At 45.6% G+C, this 18,363-nt stretch overlaps 1 protein-coding gene across 4 annotated transcripts in view; it reads right to left on the reverse strand.

The window, feature by feature from the left end:
- The window catches only part of PTPRG (protein tyrosine phosphatase receptor type G), a 640,558-nt gene that overhangs the window by 123,083 nt on the left and 499,112 nt on the right, over positions 1-18,363 (reverse strand). For all 4 annotated transcript variants that reach the window (XM_081160462.1, XM_081160461.1, XM_081160464.1 and 1 more), the window contains exon 7: positions 4,221-4,378. In XM_081160462.1, coding sequence (XP_081016588.1) covers positions 4,221-4,378 — 158 coding nt within the window. The remainder of the gene's footprint in view (positions 1-4,220; positions 4,379-18,363) is intronic.

Consider the following 18,363-nt stretch of genomic DNA (forward strand, 5'->3'; position numbering starts at 1 on the left):
CTAGGGCCAGGAGTGGAAACCCAAGCAGCTTGGTTCCAAACGGAACATGGTGTTAGAGTCGCTCCACTGTTTGTGAGAGAGAGAACACTGGTTAAAAAAAATAAAGTCATGCAAATAAACCTTCCCTATCCACTCCAGCTTAATCTTAGGGGGAAAAAAATCAAACATGGAAAAGTAAACAAACTAGACATATTTTGACATTTACTGTCTTTTTGATAGTGTCCCCAAGAAGCACTTAAATAAAATTCATGCCAAGGAAAATTATAGGCATTGTCATATTTTAAACTACAGGAAGCAAACAGTCCTGGAAGGGGAAGGTTGGGATATTCTTGAATGGCCAAAGCACCGTCATTTGAGAGCCACCGTTCTAGAATAAAGCACATCCTAGTTCACTGGGCTCAACAGGACGATGTCCTCTGACTGGCCGTGAACACGGTGTGGCGCCCGTCTCAATGTGCCAGTCCTGCTCCTTTGACCTCTGACACTAGGAATGAGTGTCACCATTTTGTTTGGGTGACAAAGTCATGGCACAATTTTTGCCTGGTATTAACAGTGGATGTTTAATGGAGCCACATAAGCTACCCCGACTGCTGGCCAGTGAAGCCTGCAGGGGGTTCCATTAGCAACAGCGTATTTAGTTCTAGATTATCACCCAAGCCAGAGTCAGGGTTCACTGGCTACAGGGCTGGCTTGAATGTCCAAGCAGACTCACAAAAGAGAAAAAATAAGTAGTTGCTCATATTTACTCTGGAAGGTTTCAAAGAACTCCACATCATACGAGTCAATAGCTTGTGCCAACCACAGTATTTTATGGTGAACATGCTCTCATTTGCACCGCTTCAGGCATGCACACTGGAGGGGGGGAGGGGGGAGGGGGGAGATGGGAGGGGGAGGGCAGAGGAGGGGAAGGGAGGGGAGGCCAGGGCAGGGGAGGAGACAGCAGGAAAGATGAAGGACTGGGCATGTCCTGTTTCTGACAGTCGCCGACACGGAATTGTCTACTTGGCTCTTCCGAACTGGCGACTTGCCTTCCTGAAATGAACATGTTGTGCTAACTTCAGAAAGAATGTTGGCAGGGCCGGAGGGAGGTCTGGAGCGGCACTACTTGGCCGGCTCAGGCCTTCCTACCGGGGCTGACACAGCTGTGACCTCCCGCCGCCAGCCAGCAGGGATCCAGTCTGGCCACACAGAAACGAGCTGCCTTCCTCCCTTGGGAGACAGACAGGAATATATGAAGCTGTCCCTGGTAAAAGGAAAGCTTACCTGAACACGGTTTATAGTAAAGACACAAGGAAGCCAGAATGATTAATTTATCTCTTCACTATTTTCTTAAAGCAATAATTAACAGCTACAGAGAAGTCATCTACTGAAAGTCAAAGAGAAAACGTCATCATTTCTTCTTCTCCTTAGAGTGTATCGGTGGCAGGGAGTTTGAGGGTAAACCAATCTTAACAAAGAAAGGCCCAAATGTCAAAATGCTTCTAACTGACAAACACTTGAAAAGACATCCAAGCCTATGTAGGACCTGAGACTGCAGTAAAACCCAGTATGTGCTAATGGTCCTTACTGCTCCCCAACTTAACAACTACCACTCTTTGTCTCTGCCCTTCACAGGGTCAGGCTTGTATTTCTTTTTTTCCCTTTGAACTTAAACTTTTTAAAAAATTGATCTTTATTATTGAAAGTGTTATCTTTATTGTTAAAAGGGCCCCCTCCCCCCCACCCCCCCGCCCCCAGGCCTTTACCACACAATTGTCTGTGTCCCTGGGTTATGCATATATGCATATAAATTCTTTGGTTAACCCCCCCCCCATTCTTCAGTCTTTATATTTTTGAAGACAAAAGCATTTATCTTAATCCACTAGGAGGATTTCTTTTTAAAGCTCCTCCCCCAAAGCTGAAGATGTAAGCGTGTGGATTGTAATTCTATTTGAGTAAAACAATGCTGGCTTTACTATTAAGAAAACTCGCTTCATAGTTCACTATCTCCTTGAGGCTGGGCGAACCTGTTCAGAAACCAAATTGCTAGCCCTTTTTCCTTTTTTAACATGTCTTCATTGATTTTTAGAGAGAAAGCAAGAAATAGGGGGAGAGAGAGAAACATCCATCGGCTGCCTCTTATACACACCCCAACCAGGGACTGAACCCAAAACCTGGGCATGCGCCTGGCCAGGAAACAAACCAGTGACCTTTTGGTGCACAGGATGGAGCTCAACCAACTGAGCCACACCAGCCAGGGCACTAGTCTTTTTTTGATAAAAGCTGAATTAAAAGAAAAAAACCTGTAGGTCAAATGTTTGCCAACAGCAGTGAGGCCAAATAAATCTGTTTCGCCAGGCCTCACATCACCTAACTTTCTTAGTGAGATAAGGTGTCTCTCCCGCAAGTAGTTCCTTCTGAATAACCTGCTCCATTTACCCCCCAGGGGCAGCCCTGATGTCTCAGGAAGCAACTCTGCTGATTTATTCAAATTGGGCACATGACCCAAGATCAGCCAATTTGTTGGTTGGCCAATGTCTACTGGATCTCTTCTTGAATACTATCTGACAGAAGATCCAGACTGTTGTCAGCTGGTAGCTAACTCTTGAGTTGAAAGGTCAACAGGTACTATAGTAACCATATGGGGGGAGGAACCTGGGAGAGAAGGGACCAGAATTTTGCAAAAGTACACAATCACAAAGCCATGGCAGAAACTCCAAGATTTAAGAGCCCACGTGGCCCCCGAAAGAGTGAAGCATATACCTCACTTTTCAGTTCCATTCCTGGTCACGATGGCTTCAACTCAAGATGTTCCACTATTGTTTCCTGAAAATACTGCCCCTGCATGAGCTCCTTTAAGTGGGTTTCTGTTTCTTATATCCTAAACAGACCTGACCAGCACACCATCGGCCCTATTTCCCCTGCTACCTATTCCACATCCTCTGTTCGTGGTGGGAAAGCCTCTGGACTGTTTTCATAATCTTGTTGCCGGTGTCTTCAGTTCTACTGCTGGTGTTATCACGTCATTCCAAAACCTCCCCGTTCCCTGTACTACATCCCGACCCCTAGCTGTCGAGCTCTGGGGAGGCACTTCTATGCAAGGTTGGAGAGGAGCCTTCCATTTTTAGACACTGAGGTTAAGGGCTCAAATTGCCTTTCTTACAAATCCTACCCAATGTTCCTGGCTCCACTTCCTGCAGTTACGGAGAAGAAATCTACGCTCTGCTACCTCAGTGAACGCTGCATTCTTGGCGACTAAGATAATCCCTGTAAGAACTTTCCTCTTTCATCTATTATTCCTGATGAGGTGATTTCAAGACCCCTAACTAACTCCCCTGGTGGCTCCTCTTCCTCTGACGATACCCCCAACCCCATGTCCATGTCAGCAATTCCTACCCACAGTGATGGGCTCTGCCTAAATGCACCTTTCTTATGAAAGCTGCCCAGGCCACACGCAGAGGTAAGCAGTTCAGTGGAGTGGTTAGCAACATGGGTTTTGAAATCAGACAAACCCGGGCCTGGTTTCTGGCTTCAACATTCATGAACCATGAATCCCTGGGCATGTTACCCAGTCTTTCCACACCTCAATGGCCTTATGTGTCCAATCTCAGTGTCATACCCATCTCTCAGTGTTGTTTTGCAATTAAATTGAATATATGTAGAGTATTTAGTGGTGTGCTTGGGACACAGAGAGAGCTCAATCAAGGGTTTTTTTCTTTTATTTCTTCATGTATATAAATCTCTCTCTTTTCTGACTGTTGGGTAGGTTTAGTGGTTCTGAGCATGATCTTAGGGATCAGACAGCATGGCTTGGTAACAGGTTGTGTGATCTTAGGCAAGTAACTGCACTTCTGTGTCTCTCCTCTACAAAGTGCGGATACAAACAGCCGCCTCATGAGACTGCTGTTCATGAGGATGAACTGTGTTAACACATGTCAGGGGCGTAGATTCCCTGGCACAAGACACCATCATCACTGAGGAGAGCTGTTAGCTCCTGGAGGTCAAATACCTATACAGTCCATGATTTCATGCCTGCTAGTCTCTTTAACAAATTTGTAGCTGATAAACCATGTTTTATATTTTATAATTCTTAGTTTCAAAAACATGTTTGTTGGAAAGAATGAAATTATCAATGAGGATCAGAAGATCCAAAAACATTTTTTAAATCCTGCCGAGCAATGTTAGTGAAGACAACACAACACAAACACACACACACAGAAGCCCCACCGGGGGCTATCTACCTGGTGGTAAGAGATGGGCACAGGCTTCCGGAAGACTATCCACTCCACAATTTCGCTACACGGCGGGGTGGTCAGGGAGCCTGTGTACCGGTAATAGCTGCCCAGGGACGCAGGCAGGAGGTCCCGGAGGACGAAAGGGTCCAGAAAGGTCTCCTTCTCTGTGGGGGGAGAGGCAAAAGAAAGCACAGTGGTGAGTGGCAGGCTGCAGACAGGCCAGCCCCTGCAGGCGGAGCCGCAGCACCGCCTGACGCTGCTCGCGCCCCGGGAGGCGCTAGCACCTGCCGTGGGAAAGCCACAGGAAACAGTGGCCTGTCCCAGGGTGTGTCCGAGGCGCCAGGACCGCACTGTATCTCATGAAAACAGGTTCCAGGATAAACATCGGGCGACACTGCAGTCCCTCCCTCGTTCCCCAGGAAATGGACATAATGCCAGCATAGCATCCTGCAGAGAAGCAATGGGCTTGATTTTATTTCACCCAAACCCTCACAATCTTGATTCACCAGAGAACCCTTCTCTATCTGATACTTAAAAACGAATAACCAGTGGGGCACCCATGAGAGAAGCGGTGTGAAAAAAGCACTGTGAATCAAGGGCAGAGTGCAGCTCCGAAGTTGGTCACATCGCACTTTGGTTTCAGTCAAGGCCTAAGGAGATCGAAGTGAAACCCAACCAAGGAACAGCCCTGAACTTATAAAGTGGCAGCCCTGAAAATAGGCTTCTTTCTTTTACAAAAGTGCAGGGGTCTTCTCTGGAGTAGAAAAAATGGCATTTAAGCTGAGATCCAATGATGATACGTCACAATAACTCTATGAGGAAACAAAGTACAGAAGGGGCTAGTACCTTCCCAAGGGCACAGAGTTTCTAAGTGGCCAAGTGGGGGTCTGAACAGAGGCACCTGGACACCAGAGCTTGCACGGTCTGACTCACCTAAAGGAGTTGAAGTGAACTAGATGAATATTGAACAGTAGGGGCAAAAGAGGAGAAGAACATTTTAGGCCTTGGGAACAGCATGTGTAAAGGCCCTGGAGCAGGAAGGAGTAGGGCAACATAGCCTAGGGCTCTGTGTTACAGTTCTCCCAATTAAGCTCTGTAGATCATTCAGCTAAAAATCAGAGAAAGCTCTCATCTCTACCCAAGCCTCCAAAGGTCTAGTCCTGACCTGACTTCAAGACTGAGACTCCTTCCTCACCCCTTTTAGGTTATTACAATCCTGCTAATGGCTTGCCTGAACTCCTTAATGGCCTCCACCCTACCTGGGCCAGAGCACATTCCTGGGGGACCCAGGTTACATCATGGACACTCCTGTGCCTACAGGAATACTCTTCCCAAGCTTCACGCTCCTCCCTCTTCTTTCTTGCAGAACAGTGTAGGTATTGGGCAAATGCATTTCCCTAAACTCAAGAGCTATGGAACTGGGAATGACACAAAGGCTCCAAAAGAAAGCAACTGTATTAGAATAATTAAAACTGCATTTCCTTTTAGTAGAGACTAGTTGAATAAAACTTTACATTTACTATATGCCAGGCTCTATTCTGAGTATTTACATGTTGAAAACATTTAAACAGTACTTGCTGTATGTGCCAGGTCTGGTTCTGAGACTAATTTTATCTAATATTTAAAATAGCCCCGTGAAGTAGGTCCTATTACTAACAATTTACAGAGCTAGAATGCAAAACCAGGTAGTTCAGAATCCAGCTTTCCCTTCTTCTTCTTTTTTTTTTAAAGGTTTTTAATTGATTTTGAGGGGGGGAGGGGAGAAGGAATATCTATCGGGTGCCTCCTGCACGCCCCTCACTGGGGATTAAGCCCACAACCCAGGCATGTGCCCTGACCGGGAACTGAACCAGCAACTTTTCGGTGTATCAGACAACGCCCAAGCAACTGAGCCACCCGGCCAGGGCAGACTTCCATTATTCTAAACCATCACCGCACACTCACTTCATGACCCCATGAAGTCCATACTTTTAATGCCACAATTTCACACCTGTGAAAACAAGGCATGGAGAGGTTAAGTAACTAAAGCCCAAGGTCACCAGTGAACAGTGAAGTAGCTGCAGTTACCCATGCGGCTCAGAAACCTTGGCTGATTCTTATATAGGTTTTCAATTTGGTTTTTAAAAGGAAATATTAAATATTAACAATAAATGCAAAAGTCCTCAAATTATAGGGCTCTATAATCAAAACGACAAAAGCGGTTTCTGTCTGACAACAGGCTGGACATAATGGATTTGTCCCTGCGCCCACTGGGAAGTCTGGGCTTCAATTTAAGCCTGGTTCCCGGCAGCCTAATGATGGGGGACCTCTGCAAGCGTGCCTGGCTGGGACTGGTCTGGCTAAGAGAGGAAACGTTTTGGCATCTGCTTGCACTTCCTGGGCTGTGTAAATAGTCAACACAAGGCCTGAAGCAACTGAGGGTGCGTAGGGCCTGACATCGCAGACCAGAAAATCACCACCTTCATTTCTCCCTCATGTTGAAAGTGAACTTGGCCTCACAGCGCAGCACACAACCTGCCTCAGGATCAAGGGCTCCAGACTGAAGGAGCAGAAAATCTCTAGTTTTCCCAGAGGGGCCCAACCCAACATTAGGGTTGCAGTTAAGAAGGCCACAGGCAGACAGGAAGTCACCAGTCCTTGCATGTCACACAGAGACAGAGCCCCACAGGAAGCACCCACTCCGGGAAGAGGCCGGGGCTTCACAGAACATAAAAGATACAGCAGAAACGCCTGGGCTGCCAGTCTCAGGAGACTAGGTTTCAGAAGGGAACTGTTTCAACAGGATCTGGAGAGTAAGTTCCTGTATGGGCTCCCTTATTAACATTATTTAAAATGTTAAATAATATTTAACATTATTAAAAATCACTGAGGTTAATTTTTTAAATATGGATCTTCTATAATACGAATGGAATTATTTTGGGGAGAAATGGCATTTCATTTCGTTAAGGTGCAAATGTAAAAACCATTCTTAGCTTAGGGACCATACAAAAACAGGCAGCAGAATTGATTTGGCCCTCAGGCCATATTTTATCTCCCTTATTATTATTATTTTTATCCTTACCTAAGGGTATGTTCACTGATATGAGAGAGAGAGAGAGAGAGAGAGAGAGAGAGAGAGAGAGAGAGAGAGATGTGTGAAAGAGAAACAGATTGCCCCCCGCCCCACCTCAACCAGAGATCAAATCCGAAACCCTTTTGTGCACAAGACCACACTCCAACCAACTGAGCCACCCAGCTAGGGCACCTCCCTTATTTTAAGCCATGCTGGGGGTTGGGGACCAAGGTTAGAAAGTCACCTTGACAGTCATAACCAGAATTGGGGAAGTGTGCTATATGTTCAGGTGTCTCCGTCACTAATGACAGTCTCTTTTGTGAACATACATTACAGAATTAACTCTTGAATTGTTTTCTTTCCTCCTTGAGTTTTAAGTTGAAATTTAACATCAGCTTTTACTGATCTTCCTGAAAATACCATTTCCTGCTCAGTCCCACCGGTAGTGCTCCGCTGACAAGTGGGGCGCTCATGATACTTAATTCTAAGTCAGAAATAATTTTAGAAATGGTAGCCCTACATTTCTAGCACCCTGCCCACAAAGCTCACATAAGCCACGAGGCGCTCAACTGGCTGGACCCCAAACTGGAAGTTCCTGAGTACAGGTACCGGGAAGAAGGAAGAATTCACTTTTCAGCTAAAAACTCAAACTATTCCACTAAGAAAATCCTAATAAACATAGATACTGTAAGACGGGGAGAACTGCTAGGACCAGGCCTCCAAGATTTGAATCCTAACTCGTCTACATAAAGGTCTGACCTAAGACAAGTTATTGAACCTCCCCGGTGACTGAACCCTCATCTGTAAAATGGGATTCTAATACTATCGACTTCATAAGGAGATTCTGAATATTAAACGAATTAACACTAGCTACAGGCTTAGGCACAGGACAAGTGCATATAAGTGCTTATTATGAAAGGGCAGTTGGACTTCAAACCCATCCTGATCAGTCTTCTGCCTCCAATTTTTATCCTAAGTACTAATTTGAATTCAAAACATTCCTATCCCAGCCACTGAACTAGTTGAGAAAAATATTTGAAACCCTCTGCTTACACCACCACTCCTTCCACACCACAATGAGTAGGCACTGTGCACCACCAGATGAGAGAACGGAAAAGAAATGCATCTCATATCCACTCTCAGCCATCCCAGTGCCGTACGTAGACAATATTATAGTTTAATAATTAATTGTTCATCAAAGAGAAAGATGAGGAACAGGGATGCTAAACTCAAAGTTATTCAAATTGCAGAAATGAATAATGAATGACTTTTATATTAAACACACACTGTATTAAGTAGTCTACATTTCACCCAACTCTGTCTTTCACTTTTGAGCATTCTGAACGACAATATGAATAATCCGTTAGGGGACATTTATTTAGAAAAAGAAATACCTATTAGAATGCCAACAGAGTATAACCGAAGATGATTAAATTTTTCTTATCAATTAGAAAATTTTGTCTGAGGGCTTTCAAGTCATGGTCAGCCATTAAGCCTAGCGCAGCTCAGTTATCCTGGCAGTTTCCTTTCAACATTAAATTATATCTGGCTCAATTCTGCTCAATTTCTTATTTCTGATAGCAGTGCCAGGAGGCAATCTTTAATTAAAGAAAATTTGAAAGATTCAAACATGCATAATTGGATTAAAAATGTGATCATTAAAACATTAGATGATAATCATCTGATTGATTGCATTTTTTCAGTGTGTTAATAACCTAATATTTTCAACGCCTTAGTTATATAAGAAAAAAGGAAAAGCCTTTATAAGATATGATGAATAATCAACATACAGACAAGACCTATGCAGCAGTAACCAAGAATTGTGGAATTACTCAAAAGCATACACACACACACACACACACACACACACACATCCCCACAATGAGCAGTGTTACACTGGAAGATGTATGGACAGCATGTGGTGGTCTGCAGGGAAGGACACCTATCCCACCCCCAAACCAAGCAATCAGCCAGTTTTAGGGAAGTGCATAAGATAAACTAACAACAGAAAGCCCAAGCTTCTATTTTTAGCCTAATGATTGCTTATTTACTCAGGATTTCCCAAAACTTTTATAAGAAAAAACTATTAATCTTTCTTAAACACTTAAAATTACTGGGGTAGGGCTGCTTCGTGTCAGGAAGGGTAGGGAGGGGGCGACAATGATAAAAACTGGGTATTAGGTCACCCTAAATTGGGGAAAGTTTATGACAGTGCTACTCAAAGTTAATATATGCATGCAAATCACCCGGGGGGCTTGTTAAATGGAGATGCTTACTCAGTAAGTCTGCGGAGGGGGCTGACATTCTGCATGTTAATAATGCTGACCACACTTGAGTAGCCAGTTTCTACCAGGACTATATCGATGGGCTCCTACACCCTCCCTTTGCAGGCCTCATCCACTGCTACTTTCTGAGTCCTAGGTAGAGCCACACTGGCCTCTTTGCTGTTCCCTATCACGCTACCCCAGGCCCTTTGCACTGGCTCTTCACTCTGCCTGGAACTTTGCTTCACTGCTCTCTGTTCATGGCCGATTTTAGACCAAATGCCTTTCAGCTGCTAACAACTTAGTCATGTTTGAACGACATGTTTCTCAGTGACATCTCCCCTGACTACTGTTTAGAAAATGGCAATTTTAAGGGAAGGATCATTAAGAAGGAATCATTTGATTAAAAACCTGAAGGTGGAAGTGAACCATGCGGCTACCTCAGGAGAACATGACAGACTCTAGGATGAAAAAAATCAGCTGCCGGTTAAGTACCACTGGAATTTGGCTAAAAATTGTGAGGCAGCCGAAACACTAGACATAGAGGCAGCAGCTGTGGGTTAAGTCTGGACCAGCCACGAATGGACTCTGTGACCTGAGAGCAGCAATGGGTCCGACTGGCTGGTGACAACACAGGAGCAGAAACGGGAGGTCAGGATGGAAAGAAAGAGCCTGAGGACCAGACCCAGGGATTTTAGGAGCCTGGCACTAGGAAGCCATCAGGGAGGTCAGAAAGCATTATATTATAATCAGGATGCTGGCAAGGCCTCCCAGCGGGAGCCAAGGAATTAATTTTATGATCTAAATATAAGCACTGATACTAGCTGTACATAACTGGATGCTGACCATCAGGCGCGTCATCTCTGTGATAAATAAGGAGGGTGAAATGGGAAAGACCGGACAATGAAATGGGGCTGGCCCGTGTGCAAGGTACAGCTACTTACAGGACTTCACGAGAGATGATTTTAAGGAACAAGCACTAGACTGACATCATGAGGAGATCCCAGGGAAGTTACCCAAGAACCACAGAGAATGTGGGGCTCCAAAGGGTTTCAAAGGACACTAGTTCCATTTCATTTTACAAATGAGGCAAACGGGGTCCAGAGAGGAAAAGTGATTGCACCAGGATTATACAGTGAGGTCAGGAGTGAATCTGGGTCTTCCAATGCAGAAACTCTCCACCAGTGGGCAGAGATTAAGTACACAGCCCTTGGCCTTCCCTGTGGGAACAGTCCAGAGAAACCCTAGAGGCCCATATTATGGCATGAGTTACTAGAATTATTACAGGGTCGGAGCAAGAGAAGGTCCACCTGATTACTCAGATTCCTGTATTCAAACATACACAGGGGGCTCCAAGGTCATGAAACAGCCACTCCACCCTGGTTTAAAGACATCTAGCCTCCTTGAGTTTATTGGTGGCTTCAGTTGGCCAAATATGGCATTTAAGAGTTGACATTTGAATAAAACATGTGTTGAAATTAATATTTCCAAAGAGAAATTATATGAAGAACAGAGTCTTGTCAACAATTAAGGAAATAAACATGACATTTAAGTGATAGAGTCAAATAGTGACCGCTCAGTGTTATCCCTGAATGGTTCCATTGCCTGCCTCTCTCCCCTGCGTGGTTCTGGTGGCCATAACTGGCACGGTGTGTACATTCCTTTGGCTTCCTTCTGATACTCAGTCAATGATTTAATTCACAGAGGGGAAACTGAGGCACACAAGAGTTAAGTGATTTTGCCAATAATCAGGAAGTTTGTCAATGCTAGAAATAGACACTGGCACAGCAGAGCTAGGAAGAGAGTGCATTTTTGAGTCCAGTAACACTGGGCTCAAATCACTGCTCTGCTGCATGAGCAGGGACAAATTAGCCAATCTCTCTGAACCTCAGTTTACCCATCTTTCCCATGGGATTAGAAATTCCTATCTCACTGTGCTGCTGTGGATTAAAAAGACTGCGTGTATCGAGCACCCTGGCCGGGCCAGGTGCACAGCTAGGGGCTAACAGGAGAGAGGCTGCTGCTCCTTCCTTTCACCCGCTTTCTGGTTCCCCACCCACTAGCCTGTTCTCACAGGGACTCCCTTCACCAAGCCCCAAGTCATCCTTTTTGCCACTGTCTTCACCATTTCGTTTTATTTTTGCACGACCCAACGGAGTCAAGCAGCTCACATCCCATCCCGATAGCCAGGCCGTGACGGAGACAGAGCTCGGAGCTCCACAGTCATCCTGTCTCTACACGGCCTCCCTGCTCGTTAGCAGCAATAGCAGTGCTGGTGGTGGCAGGCGTGCTGTCACGTGCCAGGCACGAGTGTATACAGTGTCACCCACTCCTCAGGACAAACCAGTAAGGTTGCCGTTATTACTACCTCATTACACAGTTGAGGAAACTGAGCCATAAAGGGCTTAGGTGATTTGAGCAGGTTGTACAACTAGTAAAGAGCAGGACTGCCATTCAAACCAGAGCCCGTGCCCTTGGCCACTACACACTGCCACTCTGCCACCACGGAGCAGGTAAGAATGTCACACGGCAGCCTCTGTGCTTTAGCAAGCGCTCTTGCAACAGGTAACCGGACAAACATTTTTACACTCTCTGCTCTCCACATCCCATCGGAACAACCAGGAAAAGCACATTTCCCTGCACTCTTGTAACTCTGTTCAAATAACAAAATATTGACAGAGAAGGCTGGCGAAATAAGAACCAGCCTCAAATTCAAATTTAACCCCAAAGGAATCACCTTTGAAGTCTTTTTCTGTCTCAACACTAGTGTTAACAACACTATTAATGATATAATAGAAGCCAGACAGCATCCCATTTCCTGGCTTTAGCTAAGAAAAGAAATGGAAATAGCTAACATGTATGGTGGAGGTTTGGACACGGCCGAAATCCAGGAAACCGTGGAAATGGCCTAAGTGCGCCTGTTTTGAGAAGATTTTGAGATCAAAAGTGTTCAGATAAGCATCTGCCCTTCCCGGATCCACAACAGACAGAAGCCAATTAGTCAAGACCAAGGTGCTGCGTATTTTTAGCTCACTTCAGGAAAGTTCCATCTAATTCAATGATGCAAACATAAACTTCACACGGGAAACTCTGTCACATGTTAAGATGCTCAAAACTACCAGTGGGCTGTAGATACCACAGCACTACCTTTCTTTAAGGTAAACACTAAAATAGAACCCTCTTGAGTTCAGTTGAAATACATTTCGATCACATGATGACTTGGGCAAAATCAAGTCCATCTCCGTAAAGTCTATCAAATGGTAAGTAAGGACCTGAGGGGGTGTTTACATTGTCCTGACATAAACATACTACTGCGTGAAGACGACAGTATTAGTAGAGCTACTATAATAGCCACTAAGACAAGGCAGGGTTGACACACATTTTGTGTAGAGAGTAAATACTTAAGGCTCTGCAGGCCAGACAGTGTCAGTTTCACAGCTACTCTGCCCTCGCAGCGTGAAAGCAGTCACAGGCAATATGTAAACAAACGAGTGTGGTTGAGTTCCAATAAAACTTTATTTACAACAACAGACTGCAGGCCAGATTTGGCCAGCAGATTGTACTTGCTGACCTGTGATTACAGAAGACAGTGAATGCATGCCAGTAGGTACTTCCCCTGTCTCAAAGCATTTAGCATTAATACCCATGAGGCAGATACTTTTGTTATCCACATGGCGGAACCTCAGGGACAGAGAGGTGCAGCAATCTGTACAGGATCACACAGCCCTGAAGTCAGAGAGCCAGACTTCAAACCCAAGCCAGCCTGGGCTCTCAGGCACTGTTCCAGAGTCCTTGGTCAGTAGCATCAACAAAATTCCATTTCTTTAGAAGCACTCCACCATGCAGACTTTTTATAAAACTCCTTCCCAAGTTCTAACTGCTTATTCCTGTGCACACAAGATTACTCTGCAGGCAAATAATACTAGTCTTCTTGACCTTTAGCACCAAGAATAGCAAGGCAAAATAAAAAATAAAAAAAATCCTCATGAGATTAAAATTTTCCCAAAGGGAGGGGAAATCTTGTTCATCAGCTTCCCCTCACCACCGTGACCAGCACTTACTAGGCTCTGGATGGACAGGAGGGTGCGCAGACGCTGTGATTAAAGGAGCCTCACGTTCACGTACGCAAAACAGGCAAGCACCCCTCGAACCCTTAACTCATCTCTGCTCCATCTTCTCGCTGCCAGACTGCAAAGACGCAGACTACTATTTCTGCCTAATAGTTCAATTTTTTTCCAAAAGTTCCTTGTTCTAGGACTTGACCTTTTCTTCCAAAGTCCATAAAATATATTTTTAAGAAACTTTAGCCATTTAGCCTCAGACAGAAAGTTTACGCCACTATGTTCAAGCCCAGGGACAACGGCAATGTTGCTGGAGTGATGATGACAGAATAAGGGCCATGAATTTCTCAAACACTTGCCCTGTCAACAGCCTATATGACGAGCCTCAGTCAAGACTGAAAGATGTGGTGGTGACTCGGGCAGAGAACGGACAGCGGGTGCCTGGGAGTAATGAGGGCCAGTCCGAAGTCAAAGACCTTGGTTCAAGCCCCCCAGCCTCTGCCTGCTTTCCTTGGCATTCTCTATGACGGGGGCCATGGCAGTGCTATCTCAGAGGGTTCCTGGAGGACTCGGCCTTGCCTGTCCGGCTGATTAGACCCTCACTCAGTACAAAGCCAGCGAACAGCACAGCAGCAGCGAAAGGCTTGTTTTCAGTCCTGTCACCTGACACCCCACCCCCTCAACTTCTGACTTCCTTTCTCTGAATCCTGAAAGGAGGTATTGGCTTCCCAATTCATCTCTTAATGATACAATCCCAAGGCAGCCACAGTTCTTTCTTTGGCCTGAAATCAATTTGTAGAGAGAACAAACAACCTGCCAAGGGTGCTTATGGTAAAAAGTTTATGAGAAAGTGCTGTCACTTTCCTCTTTGCTTGTTACTGGGCCACTTGGTACTTGACGTGTCCCAGAGGGAAGCACCGTTTGAATCTCCTACTCTGTAAGGCTAATCATTGTCTGCTTTGATTCTGAAATTTAACACATGTGCAGAAAGCTGCACAAAACACAAATGTGCTGTGGACAAATAACCAAGTGAGCTCCCGTGTGACCACCTCTCAGGAGGGGAGAAGCCCTGGCCCCTCCCCGGGCCAGGCCAGACCCTCCTCACTTCCCTATCCTGCCTAGAAGTAACCCCAGTCTCTTTTTAAATGATCGGTGCTTTGCATGGCTTTTAGTTTCACCACCTGCATGTGCACTCCTAAACCACAGGGCAGGGCTTCTCAGTGTCTGAGCTTCGGGCTGAGGAACACTCAATGGTTCTCAGTGCTGCCCCCGTGGCAGGCACGTTCTCGCTCTTTTCATGGGGTGAAGTGTTTTGTTGTATGAAGACACTGGGCTGTATTTATCCAGCTTGCTAATGACAGCCATGTGGGGCGGTTCCAGGTTGGGGCACTTGGACAAAACAATGCCACAGACATCTGTGCACATTTCCCATGGCACGCTCGTGTCTGGGTTTCTCTGGGGACACCCAGGAGTGGGACCGCTGAATGAAGATGGCTAGATACCGCCGAACTGTTTTCAGCAAGAATCAGAGACCCGGGCATTCATATGCTCACCCACACTGGAGCTGTCAGGACTTTTCATAGTTAACTATCTAGTGCATGCTGCTAGATTACTTTTGAGCTCTGTGCATGAAGTACCGCTGAGAAGTTAATGTATAATACATATGGGCTATTCCTTAATTTACAAATAGTCAAACGCACAAATCTAAGGGGTATTTTATATTTTTATATTATATTTTTATATTATTCCTATGTAGTCACCTTCCAGATCAAGATATATACTTTTTATTATGACCTAAAAAAAGTTCCCTCATATCCCTCTCTCAGTCAATATATCCCTCCACCCCACTTTCTGACTTTTGTCACCACAGATGAGTTTTGCCTGTTCTTGAACTTTACATAAATGGAAGATTTTATGTAAAACAAATAGTTCATTATTTTCAATTGCTGGGTAATAATATTCCCGGTATGAATATACTATAACCTGTATACCAGGAAACACCTGGGCTGTTCCCAACTGTGGGACTGTTACAAACAAAGCTCCAGGGTACAAGTCCTTCATGGGTATTTTTCCTGGGTATCCACCTACATGTGCAATTGCTGGCTCGGCGGGTAAGATGTATGTAGCTGGCAGAAATGGCCACATGGCCTTCAGAAGGCTGTGCCACCTGCACCCCCACAGCAGTGTGGAGTGCCAGGAGCACCGCCCCTGGGGTGGGTTTCTTTTGACAGAGTGTATCTTTGGCCCGTGATGCAGGGCAGCTGTGTAAGATAAAGCCCACCCTCTGCGTGAGAAGGAATTCAGATTGCTCCAGCCCAGAGTCTCCTCAGGCTGTTCTTGGTTCTAGAAACCTCCACTCTAGCTGGTGGGACAGACAAGGCGCACCCGCACTGATGCCACGTGAGAACACTTGGCCACATAGGCACTTGGCAAATTCACTCCATCTCTTTCCCACCTGGAAGATGTCTGGACTGACTCCAGCTGTTCTAGGACTCTGTCCACAGATTTGGGGAGTTGATGGTGAGCACCCAGGGCAGGAGAGAAACCAGGTGGAAAACACCACAAAAGTGAGCCCAGAGAATAAACCAGTTAGGGAAGCTACTTGGCAAAGAAACTTTTGACCTTGTCATAGTCCATGAGTGTTAACAAGGAAAGCTTCCGAAAGCCTCATTTTGTGACACTCATAGAAGGGTGTTCTCAGGTAGTAATTTACTTGTACTTTCACTGATGGGTTTCTTGGAAGAGCCCAGGGAGCAACGATAGGAAGACGAGTCATCTCACTCCGAATGGTGTCTTGGGCAATTTCTAACTGCCCACACACACATACACCAAAGTGGTACATTCGGGAAGAGGGAAGTGGTGGCGAGGAGGGGGACAGGAAAAGAGGGACAGGTAGTCAAAGCTCAACAACCAGCAATCACTATTAGCAAGTTTCCTTTCAAAAATAAAAACCTGGTCTTTCTTAGCTAACTGATATGAGGAGTGGTTAGTGTTTCGATGCCTTTGGCAGTATCCTAGAATCTGCACACACACAGCCCGCTGGAATTTTTCTGGCTGGACACTATGGGAAAGAACAAAAGTAGGTAATCCAAAAACTTGAAAGAAAAAAGTAAATACTTTTTAATTGACATAGGATATAATGTACATTTCTTAGCACTGGTCAATTGCGTAAAACGATGTATCAGGGAAGGCCACGTTTCCATACCAGTTCACACACAAGCTTGTGGAGGTGGATTATGGACGCAAGTAAAATGGATTTTTAAAAATTAGAACTTGACAAAGTATTTTAGAACATATATATGTGTATGTATGTATATATACACATATACATACATACACATACACACACACACACACACACACACACATATATATAGTTAATCCTCGCCTGAGGATAGTTTTCAATTGTTTTTCAGAGAGAGGAGAAGGGAGGAAGGGAGAGAGAGAAACAATGATGTGAGAGAGAGACATCAACTGGTTGCCTCCTGCATTCGCCCCGACAGGGGGCAGGGAGCAAACCTGCAACCAAGGTTATGTGCCCTTGACCAGGAATCGAACCCTCAACCCTTCGGTGCATGGGCTGATACCAATACTTTTAAGAGGTGCGGCTACTCGCAGGGGCTGGTTCTTGTATATAAAAGCCCTGAAAATGACTCAGTCAATGCAGCAAATAGGGTTCACATTTTCTCCCTAAATCTTTCCTCTGTAATGGATGCTGGTAGTAAGTAAAATACCTGATTAGATACTTTGATGTGCTCCCTTCTATTGCTCAATGGATAGACAGGACCAGAATCCATGGCAAATCACCTCTCTCCATTCTAGTTATATTTCTTCATGGCTCTCGAGTTTGTAAAAGTCACAATTTATATAGAAAAATAAACACGTAAGAAATAGTACTCTGTTTTGCCAAGAGGTATCCCCAGCATTAGAGAAGCAATGTCGCTGAGCTCAGCGCCTCAAACGTGCCACCTCTCACCAGCAGGCACCTTCATCTATGCGGGTCCTGCCTGAGCCCTGTGCTCCCTTCTCTACCTAGACAATCTCTGCGCGCTCTTTAAGTCTCCCTCCTGCCACCACTCCCCTTCTTTAAGTCTTAGTGGTCGCTTTGTCTGAGACTCCTTCCCTAAACCCCCACGTCTGAGTTGAATGTTCTGCTCCCCAATCTTTGATTATATGATTAACTGTATGTCTCTCCCAAGAGTCCATAAGCTCCATGAAGGCTGGTCTATGTCTGTGGCGCCCTCGATACCGGGCTTCATGGTGTACTTGGATTAAGTACTTTATAACCACGCACAAAAGGACCCAGCACTGCTGTATGAACCACTGAGCCTTTTAAAAGCGAGAGGGCCAAGATGTGATTTGGAAAATGTCTTTGAGGAACGTGAACCGCTGTGCCAGGCATGGAAGTGCACCCCTAAGATCTTCCTTCCATGGACAGTTGCCTCGAGGAGCCTTGTTAGCTGACGGCCTGTAGCCTCCGCGCCTCGGGATCCACCACTGTTTCCACGTGGACACCGTGCTCACTGGGTGCTCCAGCCAATGACTAAACATGCTGGGGGACCAGGGCTCAGCCACTCCTCCCCTGGCAGCCTTGCCTGGCCATGACTTTCTTAAAGCTGCCTTCAGCCACACCCCTGGCTCCCCTGACCCCTCTGGGAGGTGTCAGGCCTGGGTAGCGGTCCCCACACTTGCACCACCTGCTCTTAATTCCTCTCTTCTGCGTCCTTTGCAGGAAGTCCCTCCCACCAAAAACTCTCCTGCACTGAAAATTC

The sequence above is a fragment of the Miniopterus schreibersii genome (genome assembly GCF_964146895.1).
Source record: "Miniopterus schreibersii genome assembly, chromosome: 15".
Taxonomy (NCBI): domain Eukaryota; kingdom Metazoa; phylum Chordata; class Mammalia; order Chiroptera; family Miniopteridae; genus Miniopterus; species Miniopterus schreibersii.